Here is a 13,036-nt window from a genome sequence, read left to right on the forward strand (position 1 = left end):
GAGCCCTCTCATACTTGTAAAAAAAAGTATGGAATATTGTGAATGAGCATACTTATCAAAAGTGTGCATATTATGTGAAGGAACATTTTTATTTGACGAGTATCCAACAAAGTGTTTGACAGCCATGCATAGAATTCATGTTCTGATCAAAATCATCCACCAAATAAAAGATATAATTGAAATACATTTACTTAATTTGAGTAGGGATGAGCATAGCACACCTTGTTGCGAACCATGTTGCCGATCTTGATTATGTCACATTGCATCTCATCATTCAGGATTTTGACAGCCTGGGAAAGCACATTTCATTTAGAATTAACCAACAGTTGAAGAGACTATTGGATAACTAAAAGAGCACATAATATAGTGAAGCAATCCTCCAGCTTAACATTCGAATTGCAGAGGGGACACGAACAGCAAATTTGTGGATAATAAATGTGTGTTTTTTTCTCTTATGTTATGTACCATAGATGGCGAAAAGCGAAAAACAGAATAAATAATAGACGCCCCCAAGGCCTAGCTCGAGTAGCAAAAGGTGGAGGATTTGTGGCTTAGGTCGCAGGTTCAAGCTCCACACCATGCAAAGCGAAGCCCGGTATTTAAGTGGAGAAGGGTAGAGGGGAGGGCCCATTATCCACCGAGTTTAGAAGGTTGTGATTGGTCCAAAGGGCGGGTCACAAACGGATTTCTCGGTTATCAAAAAAAATAAAAAAATAATAGACAAGTAGAATAGAAAGCCATTAAACAATATGCAATAGATAGCTTAGTGCAGATCTGCTTTATGCGAAACAATATCCAAGCAGAAAGAAGATGAATTGTTCAGAGCAAATATGTGACACCTCAATCTAAATATCACTACAGTGTCTCAGGAAATTTGTGGACCATAGAGAGGCTCCACACTTTGGTTAGTTACTTATTAACAGCTATGTAACAAAGCCTTCCAGTTTTTTTTATAACCCTCTCCTTTGCACCACCATTCTGATTAAGCATAAGATAGCTGCTGGTCAAAATAAACTTAAAGCTGGCAAATAACTTTATAATTCAACATATATGACAAGTCCAACCTCCCCTGGATTACTGATCAAAACAAAGTCAACCCTTTCCTGGTTTTGAAACAAAGTGAATACCATTCAATTAACAGAAGCAGGGCTCAATCCTAAAACAATGCTATTTACTGCTTGCTACTAAAAATTCTAACCAAACATTTAGTATGCTATACAAGAAAAGAATCAGAGATGATGAGAAACGACAGGGATAAAAAAAAACACAAACCTGAGGAGCAGGGACACTTCTTGACAAAAGTTTTATCAAATCCCTAGCTTTTACAATAATATAGGGATCCCTTGTCTTCATAGTAGTAGAAACTGTCATGGATCCTTCAACCTGACCCACAACAGAAGAAAAAATAAACAGATGATATTAATTGCAAAAGTGCAGACCTAATATTAGTGCTCATTAGAGAGTAAAAGTGGGAAGACAAAATGTGGAAAAGCAATGATAAATAATAGCCAGTCAAGGTAATAGTGTGTGATGCTCTTTGAAGTTGCTGACATATCACAAATACATGGAACGTTACCAAACATTCAACCCCTATCAATAAAATAATTTTTGTTGTTTGTACATACTTTCTCCATGCTTGAAAACTTTTTCTTCAAAGCCCCTAACAATGAAATAAATTTCCATATATACATGTTTGCTCTATGTAGGGAACTTCTTCTCCAAAGCTCCACCACATTAACATCACTTGGCATTAAGTAGATAACTAAGCAAGAGGTTTAAATATGATAAATAAGGAACCTTAACCCAGTATCACTCAGGAATCCTGTTATTTATTTTCTATATCTTGAATTATGTGAAGTAGATTTCATCTAAATAAGTACCAAGAAGGTACTGAGAACTGAGAAGAGAACAAGATGAAAGGGGTTACAGATCTTAACTGTCCTAATGCTATTCAAAAACTGTGACAAGCTATCTAACATATGACCCTCACACCACAAGTGAAGATTTTGAAAGCATCTTTGATTAACAAAAGAAATGTGAGCAACTCAAGAATACTGTTAAAAACTGGAGGTTTTATCCATAGCCACTTGTAATGAGGAAATCCATTTTTCAGCAATAACTTAGATTTCATCATTTCAACATAGCAAGCTCATCATTGTATGGGCAGCTGAAATGGATAGGCAACGTCCCTCATGTTAGTCTCCCAAGGAGAATCAATGATAAGCATAAATTTGGGTGCCCAATCAATAAGGTTTAATTCCATATAAATACTGTCTAATTAAGTATTACGACATCAAACACTGGTTAATTCAGGAATGCATTATCCGAGAGTTAGCACAGAGAAATTTTACTTCTCGACAAAATACATGAGTCAGATGTAAGTAACCTTGGTTCTAGCTCGCCGATACGAGTTAGGACCTTACCAACTAACAAATAATACATAGTTCTAGAAGTATTCTAATAGTTATAGACAGCAAAGAAAACGTGTGTGTGTGTGTGTGAGAGAGAGAGAGAGGGGTAGAGGTTACAATGACTTACCAAGTTAAGTTCGCAGGCAATTCCATGCTCTTTCAAGGCACCTTTTACATTAGGCCAACACTCTTGCAAATATTTCTCTGATAAAAATGCTCATTTATTAACATACCGCACACTAATGTGTCAATTATTTTAGATTCACAAGAAACATCGATTGTTTTCAACAAAAAATATAAAAGCATACTTATCAAGGAAAGGTTATAATGCAAACATGATCAAGTGAGCAGATTATAATTTATAAGTAGAGACTCAGTCTGGCATTTTAACTAATAGGTTCACTAAAAATCCCAACCTGCTCAGTGCACCTTGTGTTGTCAGTTCTTATTAACAAATCATTGAAGAAATAAGCAACTAAACGATAATCCAATACACATAGGAACTGCTTTCTCTTTGTGCAATTTGGTATAGTCAAAACATCAACTTAAGTTAAACCATATCATGTATCTGAATATTGGCGAGCAAAAAACATATATGTTTTTTTGGAACCCTGATGGGTTTCGCAGTCGACCATTCAATAAGAACAAAAACTGATAGGGAACACACATTCCGTCAAAATTCTTAATGTGCCTGAATCTAACCAACCCCTGCACACACATTTATTCTAGTTTCCATGACTTGTTCATGTCATGCATTGACCTACCGATGCAACGGTCTGTATGTGTGGAACTTTGGTGAGTGAAGGTGTTAACTGGGGACAAGGTAGACCTAAAGTTACCTGTTTCAAAAACAAAATCATATGGAATGAAGTTGTCCCGAAAGACCTACAAATCCCTGGAATCAATGTCAATTCAGCTACAGATAGAGCACAATGGAAGAAAAAAAATCCCTATAGGTTTTACTTTTATTTTATTTGGTAGGATGATGATGTGCCTTGAGGAAAAAAAAAAGAGGATTCATATAGCCAACTATAACTTGTTTGGGACTGAGGTGGTGTTGTGGCTGTTGGTTTTTGGTTTTGCAGCTAAATAAACTCTAGGGGCTCATTTGGTACTAGGGGATAACTAATACCGGGATTAATTTAAGGATGAGCTTTATCTCATGTTAGGTTGGGATAAATCGTGGAATAAGTTATCCCATTATTATATATATTTTATCCCACATAAGGTGAGATAACATTCCCGGAATAACTTGTTCCCCTCCCAAACGTTACCTATGTATTCAAAGATCAACTCAGAAAAAAATCCGTGCATGCATAAAAGAGACTAGTGCAAATGTGCACAAAGCTCCAAACTTGAATTTTGACAATGAAATTAGACAGATGACACTGAATTAATACGGGAAAGTTCTAAAATTTACCAAGTATTTGCTAATCAAACTACAGTGATTCGTAAGGCAGAGAATAATGTTACAAAGTAATTTCATTCTTCTTTCAATTAGGTCATAAAACTGTGGTCTCAAAAGAAGATATTTTTTGGGAGCTAACCTCTGTACTGAGGGAATAGAGTTGAAAACGAACTGACTTCAAGCAATCCACTCTGGTTCCAGGAAGGATCAAACTTCTCAATCTTCCAATGGTCGATGCTTTCATCATCCCATGGCTTTGGTTTGTCATGTTTTCCCTTGTGCCTCGGCTTCGGAATCAACTCTTCATTAACAGTTAAATTCTCTTCATCTGCCATTGCAGTTACTCGAAACTGAAGCAAAATTCCACAAATTATCAATCCACCCAATGAAATTTTACAGAGAAACGCACAAATTGCAGAAAGAGCAGTTACAGACGCCAATGGCGGCTCAGGGTTAAGGGAAGTGAAGCCCTGTCGTAGGGTTTAAATTTTAAAGAGCAAAAAAAATATATATTATAAAGTTTATTTATAGTAAATTATTAGGCGGAATGACCTGAAAGACCCCTGTACTTGGCTCTTTTTGTTAGTTAGACCCTCCTACTCATCACTTTGCCAATCAAACCCTTAAACTCATCAAAACACAATATTTTAAACCCCTCTGACCATTGACCGAGCTTATGTGGCATTAATATTGGTGAGTTGGAAATATACGTGATTACACGCGCTTAAAAGCGAGTTAAAACAATATTTTACTTTTAAAAAATTAATTTAATAAAATTAAAAAAAAATATCATCTTCTTCAACCCTCCTTCACCCACACCCACCCTTTCTTCTTCTCCACCAGCCCTCTCTCCTCTACCCTCACCACAACCCTCACCTTTCTTCTTTCTCCAGCCCATTCTTCTTTCTCCACCCCCACATTCACTCTTCTCCGCCTCTTCTTCTTCTTCTTTTTTATACAAATCAGTAGCCTCAACTTCTTCTAAAATTTTCGTTTTTTAGGTTTGAAAAATATTAGTATCATTCTTTTATTAGATGGTTTCAACGAGGAGATGCAGATAATGTGAAGGATGATTGTGACTATTGAAAATTTTAAAACTCCATTGATAAGTTTGAAAAAGCTTAAAAAATAATAAATGGGTCTTGTGAATTTGTAAAATTACTTAAATTTTTTTGATTGGGATTCATTGAGTTTGTGTTGGTGAACTTGTAGTTGAATTTACAAGTTAAATCAAGAAGAATTTGATCTGATGGGTATGAATCTAGTGCTCAATTTGTGACCAAATATGAAGAAGATGACTATTTGAAAAGTTAAAGAAATTAAAAAATTGATTTATTTGATTTTTAAAATTTTTTTAGCACTTAATTTCGCATGTGGCACTAAAAATGATGTGGAATTTCACGTGTAATCGCGTCCATTACACGCACTCTGACCGGAGGAGAAAAGGGTTTAAAATGTTGTTTTCTGATGGGTTTAAGGGTCTAGTTGGCAAAGTGATGAGTATGAGGGTTCAACTGACAAAATGAGACAAGTACAAGGGTCTTTCAGGTCATTCCGCCAAATTATTATTATATAATACAGTTTATAATTTTTTTTAAAATTCAATAGACATAGTATTAAGTGAGTTAATATAATGAAAATTATTCTTATTAAATTAAATAATATATTCATCTTCTTGTAATTTCTTCATGATTCTCATTATTTGACTTGTAAATTTCAACTCAATTTTTTAAAAATAAAATTGTGTGTATCATTGTTATATAGATTTTATAAAATAAGTTTAACGGTCTTTTTATATATATTTATTTTAAGTCATTAGTAATGTTGTGATTACTATCCTACGATGTGTTGTTTAACTAATTTCATTTATATCTAGCAATTGAGTAACACATTTTTTTTAATACTGTTGACATTGTTGTTTTATCTTAATTGATACTCTATAAAATTCGATTGAAAATACTAATAATGGACGGATGGCTCAACAGATAGACAAGTAAAGTGCTAATTTAGGCCCTCGAAATTTTGAGACTCAGTTCATTATTTTATAATTTTATTTTAATTCAAATAATATTAAAGTTTGTAGAAAAATTGTATAAGAAAAAAACATTGTCTACTTTTTAACAATAAAAATATTTTAAAACTTTAATTTAATTATTTTTACTCTCATATTACTAAATACATTTTCTCTAACAATATTGAAGGTAGTATATTACAAATACATGTCTAACATTTTGTATTTATTTAATTACCTATTACCGATATAAAATGAAGATTTTATGTTATTTAAAAATATTATATTATAAATAATAATAATGGAATAAAATGACAACAATAACTTTTATACATGTGTTATGCGAAACAAAAAATAGTTTATTTCTATTTCTATTTAATGAAACGAAACAAACAAAGAGAATGATAAAACCTTAAGATTCACTTCATTTATTTATTTTCATCGAGTTTTGAGTTTTCAAATAATATTTTGAAGAACATGAGCCAAAAGAAGATGATGAGGCAGTGTTATGCATCTACTAACTAAGTAAAATATATTTAAGAGAATGTTAAATAGAAGCAAGTAGAAAATAAAGTATTATATCAATTAACAATATTCTTTTCTAACAAAAACAAAAAACAATAAAGTTTCAACAAATAAATTGAAAATTTTATAACTAAAAAAAAATCCAATTCTATAACTAAAAAAATATCCAATTTAATAATTAAAATATCACACGGAGAGCTGGAACAACATGCAATCCTGTGTAGTTGGAGAGTTGTTATCTACGAAAATAAAGAAAAAGGGAAGTGGCTCTGCATCGGTGTAGTTGGAGAGATGTTGTCTATGGAAATAAAGAAAAAAGGAAGTGGATCTGCATTTTGTTTTGGTTGCAGAATGCTTTTAAAGAGTTACTTGTGTTTCTATCCTTTTAACAATTGTATATGAATTTTTTTCAAAAATTTCTCTTGATTTATTTTTAAAAAAAATGTTTTATTACTTTAGGAAGAAATGTTACATTTACCCTTCTACGGTAGAAAATAAGTCATATTTATACATTTTCAACAACTATACTTCAACACTTGTATTGTTAGAGTTATATTGTCGCTCACCCGTTTAAAAATATCTTCATTTTTTAAAGAGTCACATCTTATTGAATGAAAAAAAAAAACTTTAGGAATCACTATTAAAAATTCATGTTATATTTATCATTACCTAAAATGTAAATAGAGCTTACTTTCATAATTTAACATTGAAAAATGATATGAATTACTACGAGAAAAATATTTTTTTTCTCCTAGTAAAATAGCAATTTTTTTTGACAATTTAAAATTTAAAATAAGACACTTCACTGCATTTTTTAAAACTGTGTTAGAGTGATAATTATATAACTAAAAATTATGTGAGATTTAATTTCATTTTTTTAATATAAATTTCTCTTTAGTCGACTTTTTAAAAATACAAAGATGTATATATCCTTCCACTTCTCAACAAATATTAGTACTTTCCATCCATTTCAACTATATCATTTTAGCTCAAAATAATTGTCATACTAGAATTTCAAGATTAAAGCTAATAACTATTCTCAGTCATACCTTTGACATTAAGGTAATTGTCCTTTGGGTGGGCTCAGTTGGTTCGAAGGGTGGTCATCCACATGAATGACCGGAGATCGATCCCCTTGAAAACCTTATGAGTCGAGCTTGTCACATAGGCCTTACATAAGTATGTGGTTTGCCGGCTAATGCATAGTAGGGATTTACCCAATACACACAAAGTGATCTTCATAAAGGCTAATGCACAACAGAAACATACATGAATCATACTGCTTATATGAATAATAGATAATCAATAATGTTTATGCTAGAACACGTATAATTATGTTTGAACACATAAACTTACTGAAATTTAATTCAGGAATAAGCTCTTGAATCATGAGAAGATGCCTTCAAGCGAATCCACAAGATATACCAGAACCATACTGCTTACATGAATAATGGATAATCAATAACGTTTATGCTAGAACACGTATAATTATGCTAGAACACGTAAGTTTACTGAAATTTAATTCAAGAATTACCTCTTGAAGCATGAGCAAGTATTCAAGCGAATCCACAAGAGAGACAACAGTTATGGTCTTCTACAGTGATCTCAAGTTCACATATGAACTCTCTCAATACTTGGGTTGGCAAGTATCGAATAGAAAACTTATTCTTTCTAGTTTTAGAAGAATTATACCTTCAAGCGAATCCACAAAATAGACAACAACTATGGTCTTCTATAGTGATTCCAAGTTCACATTCGAACTCTCTCAATACCTGGGTTGGCAAGTATCGAATAGAAAACTTATTCTTTCTGGGGTTAAGAGAATCCCTAATTATAGAGATTTCTTCTCAGTCCAAAGAGGAGAACCAAAAGACATGTTTTTCTTCTTTCATGAAAAAACACACGTTTGTTTTCGTTTTTCAAGAAAACTCACGCATGCCTCTCCCATTTTCCTTAGAAATATGATTTTGAGTTCTAGTTAAATATGGACATTATAGAGACTACAAATTTAATTACTAAAACTTCCTATTATGGAAATAATTTCAAATAATTAATTTAAATTATTCTTACCATAATAAATTACAAATCATTCCACTAGAAATTCGTAATTGCACTCTTCTATTTATATTTCGAAATTCCCCATTAAACACTTATGTAATTTCTCGTGTTAAGATTACAGATACTAATTAATAAATTATATTACTGGTGAATTTAATTAAATGATTAATTTTCTTAGAACAGTGTTTAACTTATTTCATGTGTCAGATTCATAAATCCACTTGCAAGGTTTGACACGATGAAAACTTATAAGCTTCTCAAAAAGGCATATCATCAATCTCTATATCGAGACATGAATTTCATCAACAAACTTATTATTTCACCAATATATATTATTATCATCAAATCTACCAGACATATTGACCTATCTCAGAATCTCGCCTTTTAATACATCAAAATGATAATTAATATATACAGATCATAATAGTTATATCAGGATTAAGAACATAAGTACATTTAACAGTTTAGAGAATATGCTTTTGTTAGTCAGTCTAAAACAACTATCTCTACTCGGTCTCGCTCAATACATACAAAATGCACTAACACAAGAAGTTGGAACTATACCGTTCCCATAATCAAGATAAATTATATATAATCTTGTGCTACAATCGTACCAATGACATGTCCAATTTTCAGCTTAGATTGTGAACAAAAAACTTTATACTTGTAAGAACCGATGTTTAATTCTCTGTGTATAAGCTAAAACTACTATACACTAAATCATATACTATATAAGTAAATAAACATCATAAACGAATATATGATTTATTAAAATTGAATAAACAATTATTCTATAATAAATATTATATCTAACCATATGGTTAATATTATATATCCCAACAATCTCTCACTTAGACTTTTTAACCATCACAATTGTTATAATGTAATATATCTAAATGCATGGTTAATAGTATACACCCTAACAATCTCCCACTTAGATATTTAATCTTGAAATTGTTAGGATACTATTTCTAAACACATGATTAATAGTATATACCCTAACAGTTTGCAGACTATTACACAGTAAGGGGTTCACCCAGTGCGCATCCAGGGGTTCAAAAAAAAAATACATCAAAGAAAATCTAACTTTCTTGATTAGGAAGTTTTGGACATTGATTTTGGGGGATTAATGACTTCTTTATTTACGATAAATATATATATATATATCATAAAAAGCTAAATATCGACAAGATGATGTGGCACCTCTCTAAGACTTCTATTGTTATTAATCTTTTTTCTCCTTTTTTTTTGACATTTTTCTCTAATTATATCTTAATTATTGAATTTAATAATAGAAAACTGAAAAGACAACTTAAATAAATGAAAAGAGATTAATGACAAAATTAAAAATGATAATTAACTGGTAGAATATGGAGGAATGAAAAAGGCAAATATTAATTGTGATAAATTAATCCATCAAACACTCACCATATATTTGGAAAAGGTTTGAAAAATACTTTAACTTTGGCCGAAATTGCTGTTACGATATCAAACTTTATGGAGGACCCTTTTTACCCCTGCACTATTTAATTGTGTATTTAAAAGGTATATATGTGCCCACGTGGACACATTATTATTTATAATTATGCAATATTTATGATGTCCATGTGGACATATATATATATATATCTTTAAAATACACTATTAAATAGTGTAGAGGGGTAAAATGTCCTTTTCAAAGTTTGACATCATTACTACAATTTCAGTTAAAGTTCAAATATATTATTTCAGACCCTTTTCCCTATAAATATATTACAAACAAGAAGAGATCGTTATGCAAGTTATGAGGTAAAAATGATTTGTGATTGTTGGGTATAAATTGTTGTGTCCAATGGAAATCTGTTCAGGATCAACAAACGATTGAAAGTTGTTGTGTTCAAAAGGAAATTCGGCATAAGTTGGTATGTATACTTTTATTTCAATGTATTTCTTTTTAAAAAAAATTGTTCTTTTAGTATTTTGATGGAATATTGGTCTTAAATTTGGTAAAATAAACGTTGAGATGTATATCTTTGCAAATTTTAAAAACTAATAGAAGAAAATATATGATGCAGATGTCACTATTGCCTTTTAATTTCGCTTTTGTAGAATCGATTCATCTGGAATGAAGGCTATACGAATAATATTGTAATAATAATTTTATCGGTGAAAAAGAGATTGTTCGATTAATGTCTAATATATATTTCATCATTTTAGATTGAATAAAGCAATTCTTCTATTTATACTTTTTTTTTCATATGTACATATTTGTCATATAATTATTAATCTTCACATATTTATGTTTTGCTTGCTGTAATTTTCTTTTGATGTTTTATTCAACTTCTAAATATTTTCATAACGTGATATTTTTAACTAATCTATCTATATAATTATATAAAGTTACGCATTAGAAATGTAATGAGACACTTTTATTAGGCCAAAAATGTGATTTAGCTTTGTTTGTCATTTTTTTTTGCATGTCCTTCATTCCTAAATGTTTCTTTCTTTTAAAAGGAAGAGTATAAAAACTTCTAACAATCATAATGGTGAAATTACAGCGTAATAAGTAATCTTCTTAACTTTTAGGTTTGTCATACAATCTCTAACTTTTTGCATTTTTCATTCATTCCTCTATCTATATCTATATCCATATGTTAGAAAAGTAATGTGACACTTATCTTTCGCTAATGATTCTATTTATTTATTTTCTCATTTTTTTGACGTTTTTTAATTATATTTCTATTTATTTACTATTTATTAACTTAATATTATATTATTATAAAAAATAAATGTGTAAGTTACTACTTCCTCCATTCACTTCTATTCTTAATTATAAAAACTTTATACTTATAAGAACCGATGTTTAATTCTCTGTGTATAAGCTAAAACTCTATACACTAAATCATATACTATATAAGTAAATAAACATCATAAACGAATATATGATTTATTAAAACTTTTATTAAAACTGAATAAACAATTATTCTATAATAAATATTATATCTAAACATATGGTTAATATTATATATCCCAACAATCTCTCACTTAGACTTTTAACCATCACAGTTGTTATAATGTAATATATCTAAATGCATGGTTAATAGTATACACCCTAACAATCTCCCACTTAGATATTTAATCTTGAAATTGTTAGGATACTATTTCTAAACACATGATTAATAGTATATACCCTAACAGTTTGCAGACTATTACACAGTAAGGGATTCACCCAGTGCGCATTCAGGGGTTCAAAAAAAAAACAAATACATCAAAGAAAATCTAACTTTCTTGATTAGGAAGTTTTGGACATTGATTTTGGGAGATTAATGACTTCTTTATTTACGATAAATATATATATATATATATCATATAAAGCTAAATATCGACAAGGTGATGTGGCACCTCTCTAAGACCTCTATTGTTATTTATCTTTTTTCTCCTTTTTTTTGACATTTTTCTCTAATTATATCTTAATTATTGAATTTAATAATAGAAAACTGAAAAGACAACTTAAATAAATGAAAAGAGATTAATGACAAAATTAAAAATGATAATTAACTGGTAGAATATGGAGGAATGAAAAAGGCAAATATTAATTGTGATAAATTAATCCATCAAACACTCACCATATATTTGGAAAAGGTTTGAAAAATACTTTAACTTTGACCGAAATTGCTGTTACGATATCAAACTTTATGGAGGACCTTTTACCCCTGCACTATTTAATTGTGTATTTAAAAGGTATATATGTGCCCACGTGGACACATTATTATTTATAATTATGCAATATTTATGATGTCCATGTGAGCATATATATACCTTTAAAATACACTATTAAATAGTGTAGAGGGGTAAAAGGTCCTTTTCAAAGTTTGGCATCATTACTACAATTTCGGTCAAAGTTCAAATATATTATTTCAGACCCTTTTCCCTATAAATATATTACAAACAAGAAGAGATCGTTATGCAAGTTATGAGGTAAAAATGATTTGTGATTGTTGGGTATAAATTGTTGTGTCCAATGGAAATTTGTTCAGGATCAACAAACGATTGAAAGTTGTTGTGTTCAAAAGGAAATTCGGCATAAGTTTGTATGTATACTTTTATTTCAATGTATTTCTTTTTAAAAAAAATTGTTCTTTTAGTATTTTGATGGAATATTGGTCTTAAATTTGGTAAAATAAACGTTGAGATGTATATCTTTGCAAATTTTAAAAACTAATAGAAGAAAATATATGATGCAGATGTCACTATTGCCTTTTAATTTCGCTTTTGTAGAATCGATTCATCTGGAATGAAGGCTATACGAATAATATTGTAATAATAATTTTATCGGTGAAAAAGAGATTGTTCGATTAATGTCTAATATATATTTCATCATTTTAGATTGAATAAAGCAATTCTTCTATTTATACTTTTTTTTTCATATGTACATATTTGTCATATAATTATTAATCTTCACATATTTATGTTTTGCTTGCTGTAATTTTCTTTTGATGTTTTATTCAACTTCTAAATATTTTCATAACGTGATATTTTTAACTAATCTATCTATATAATTATATAAAGTTACGCATTAGAAATGTAATGAGACACTTTTATTAGGCCAAAAATGTGATTTAGCTTTGTTTGTCATTTTTTTTT

General features: G+C 30.0%; 1 protein-coding gene across 1 annotated transcript in view; it reads right to left on the bottom strand.

Moving 5' to 3' along the window:
• LOC102598523 (KRR1 small subunit processome component) overlaps positions 1–4,301 on the bottom strand; it is a 7,568-nt gene extending 3,267 nt beyond the window's left edge. Inside the window, exons 1-4 of the mRNA XM_006352947.2 lie at positions 3,959–4,301; positions 2,539–2,615; positions 1,273–1,383; positions 222–290 (exon numbers count right to left, since the gene is read on the bottom strand). Of these exons, the coding sequence (XP_006353009.1) occupies positions 222–290; positions 1,273–1,383; positions 2,539–2,615; positions 3,959–4,154 (453 nt within the window). The 5' untranslated portion in view covers positions 4,155–4,301. The remainder of the gene's footprint in view (positions 1–221; positions 291–1,272; positions 1,384–2,538; positions 2,616–3,958) is intronic.
• Positions 4,302–13,036: the final 8,735 nt, after the last annotated feature.

The sequence above is a fragment of the Solanum tuberosum genome, unplaced genomic scaffold (assembly GCF_000226075.1).
Source record: "Solanum tuberosum cultivar DM 1-3 516 R44 unplaced genomic scaffold, SolTub_3.0 scf00141, whole genome shotgun sequence".
Lineage (NCBI taxonomy): Eukaryota > Viridiplantae > Streptophyta > Magnoliopsida > Solanales > Solanaceae > Solanum > Solanum tuberosum.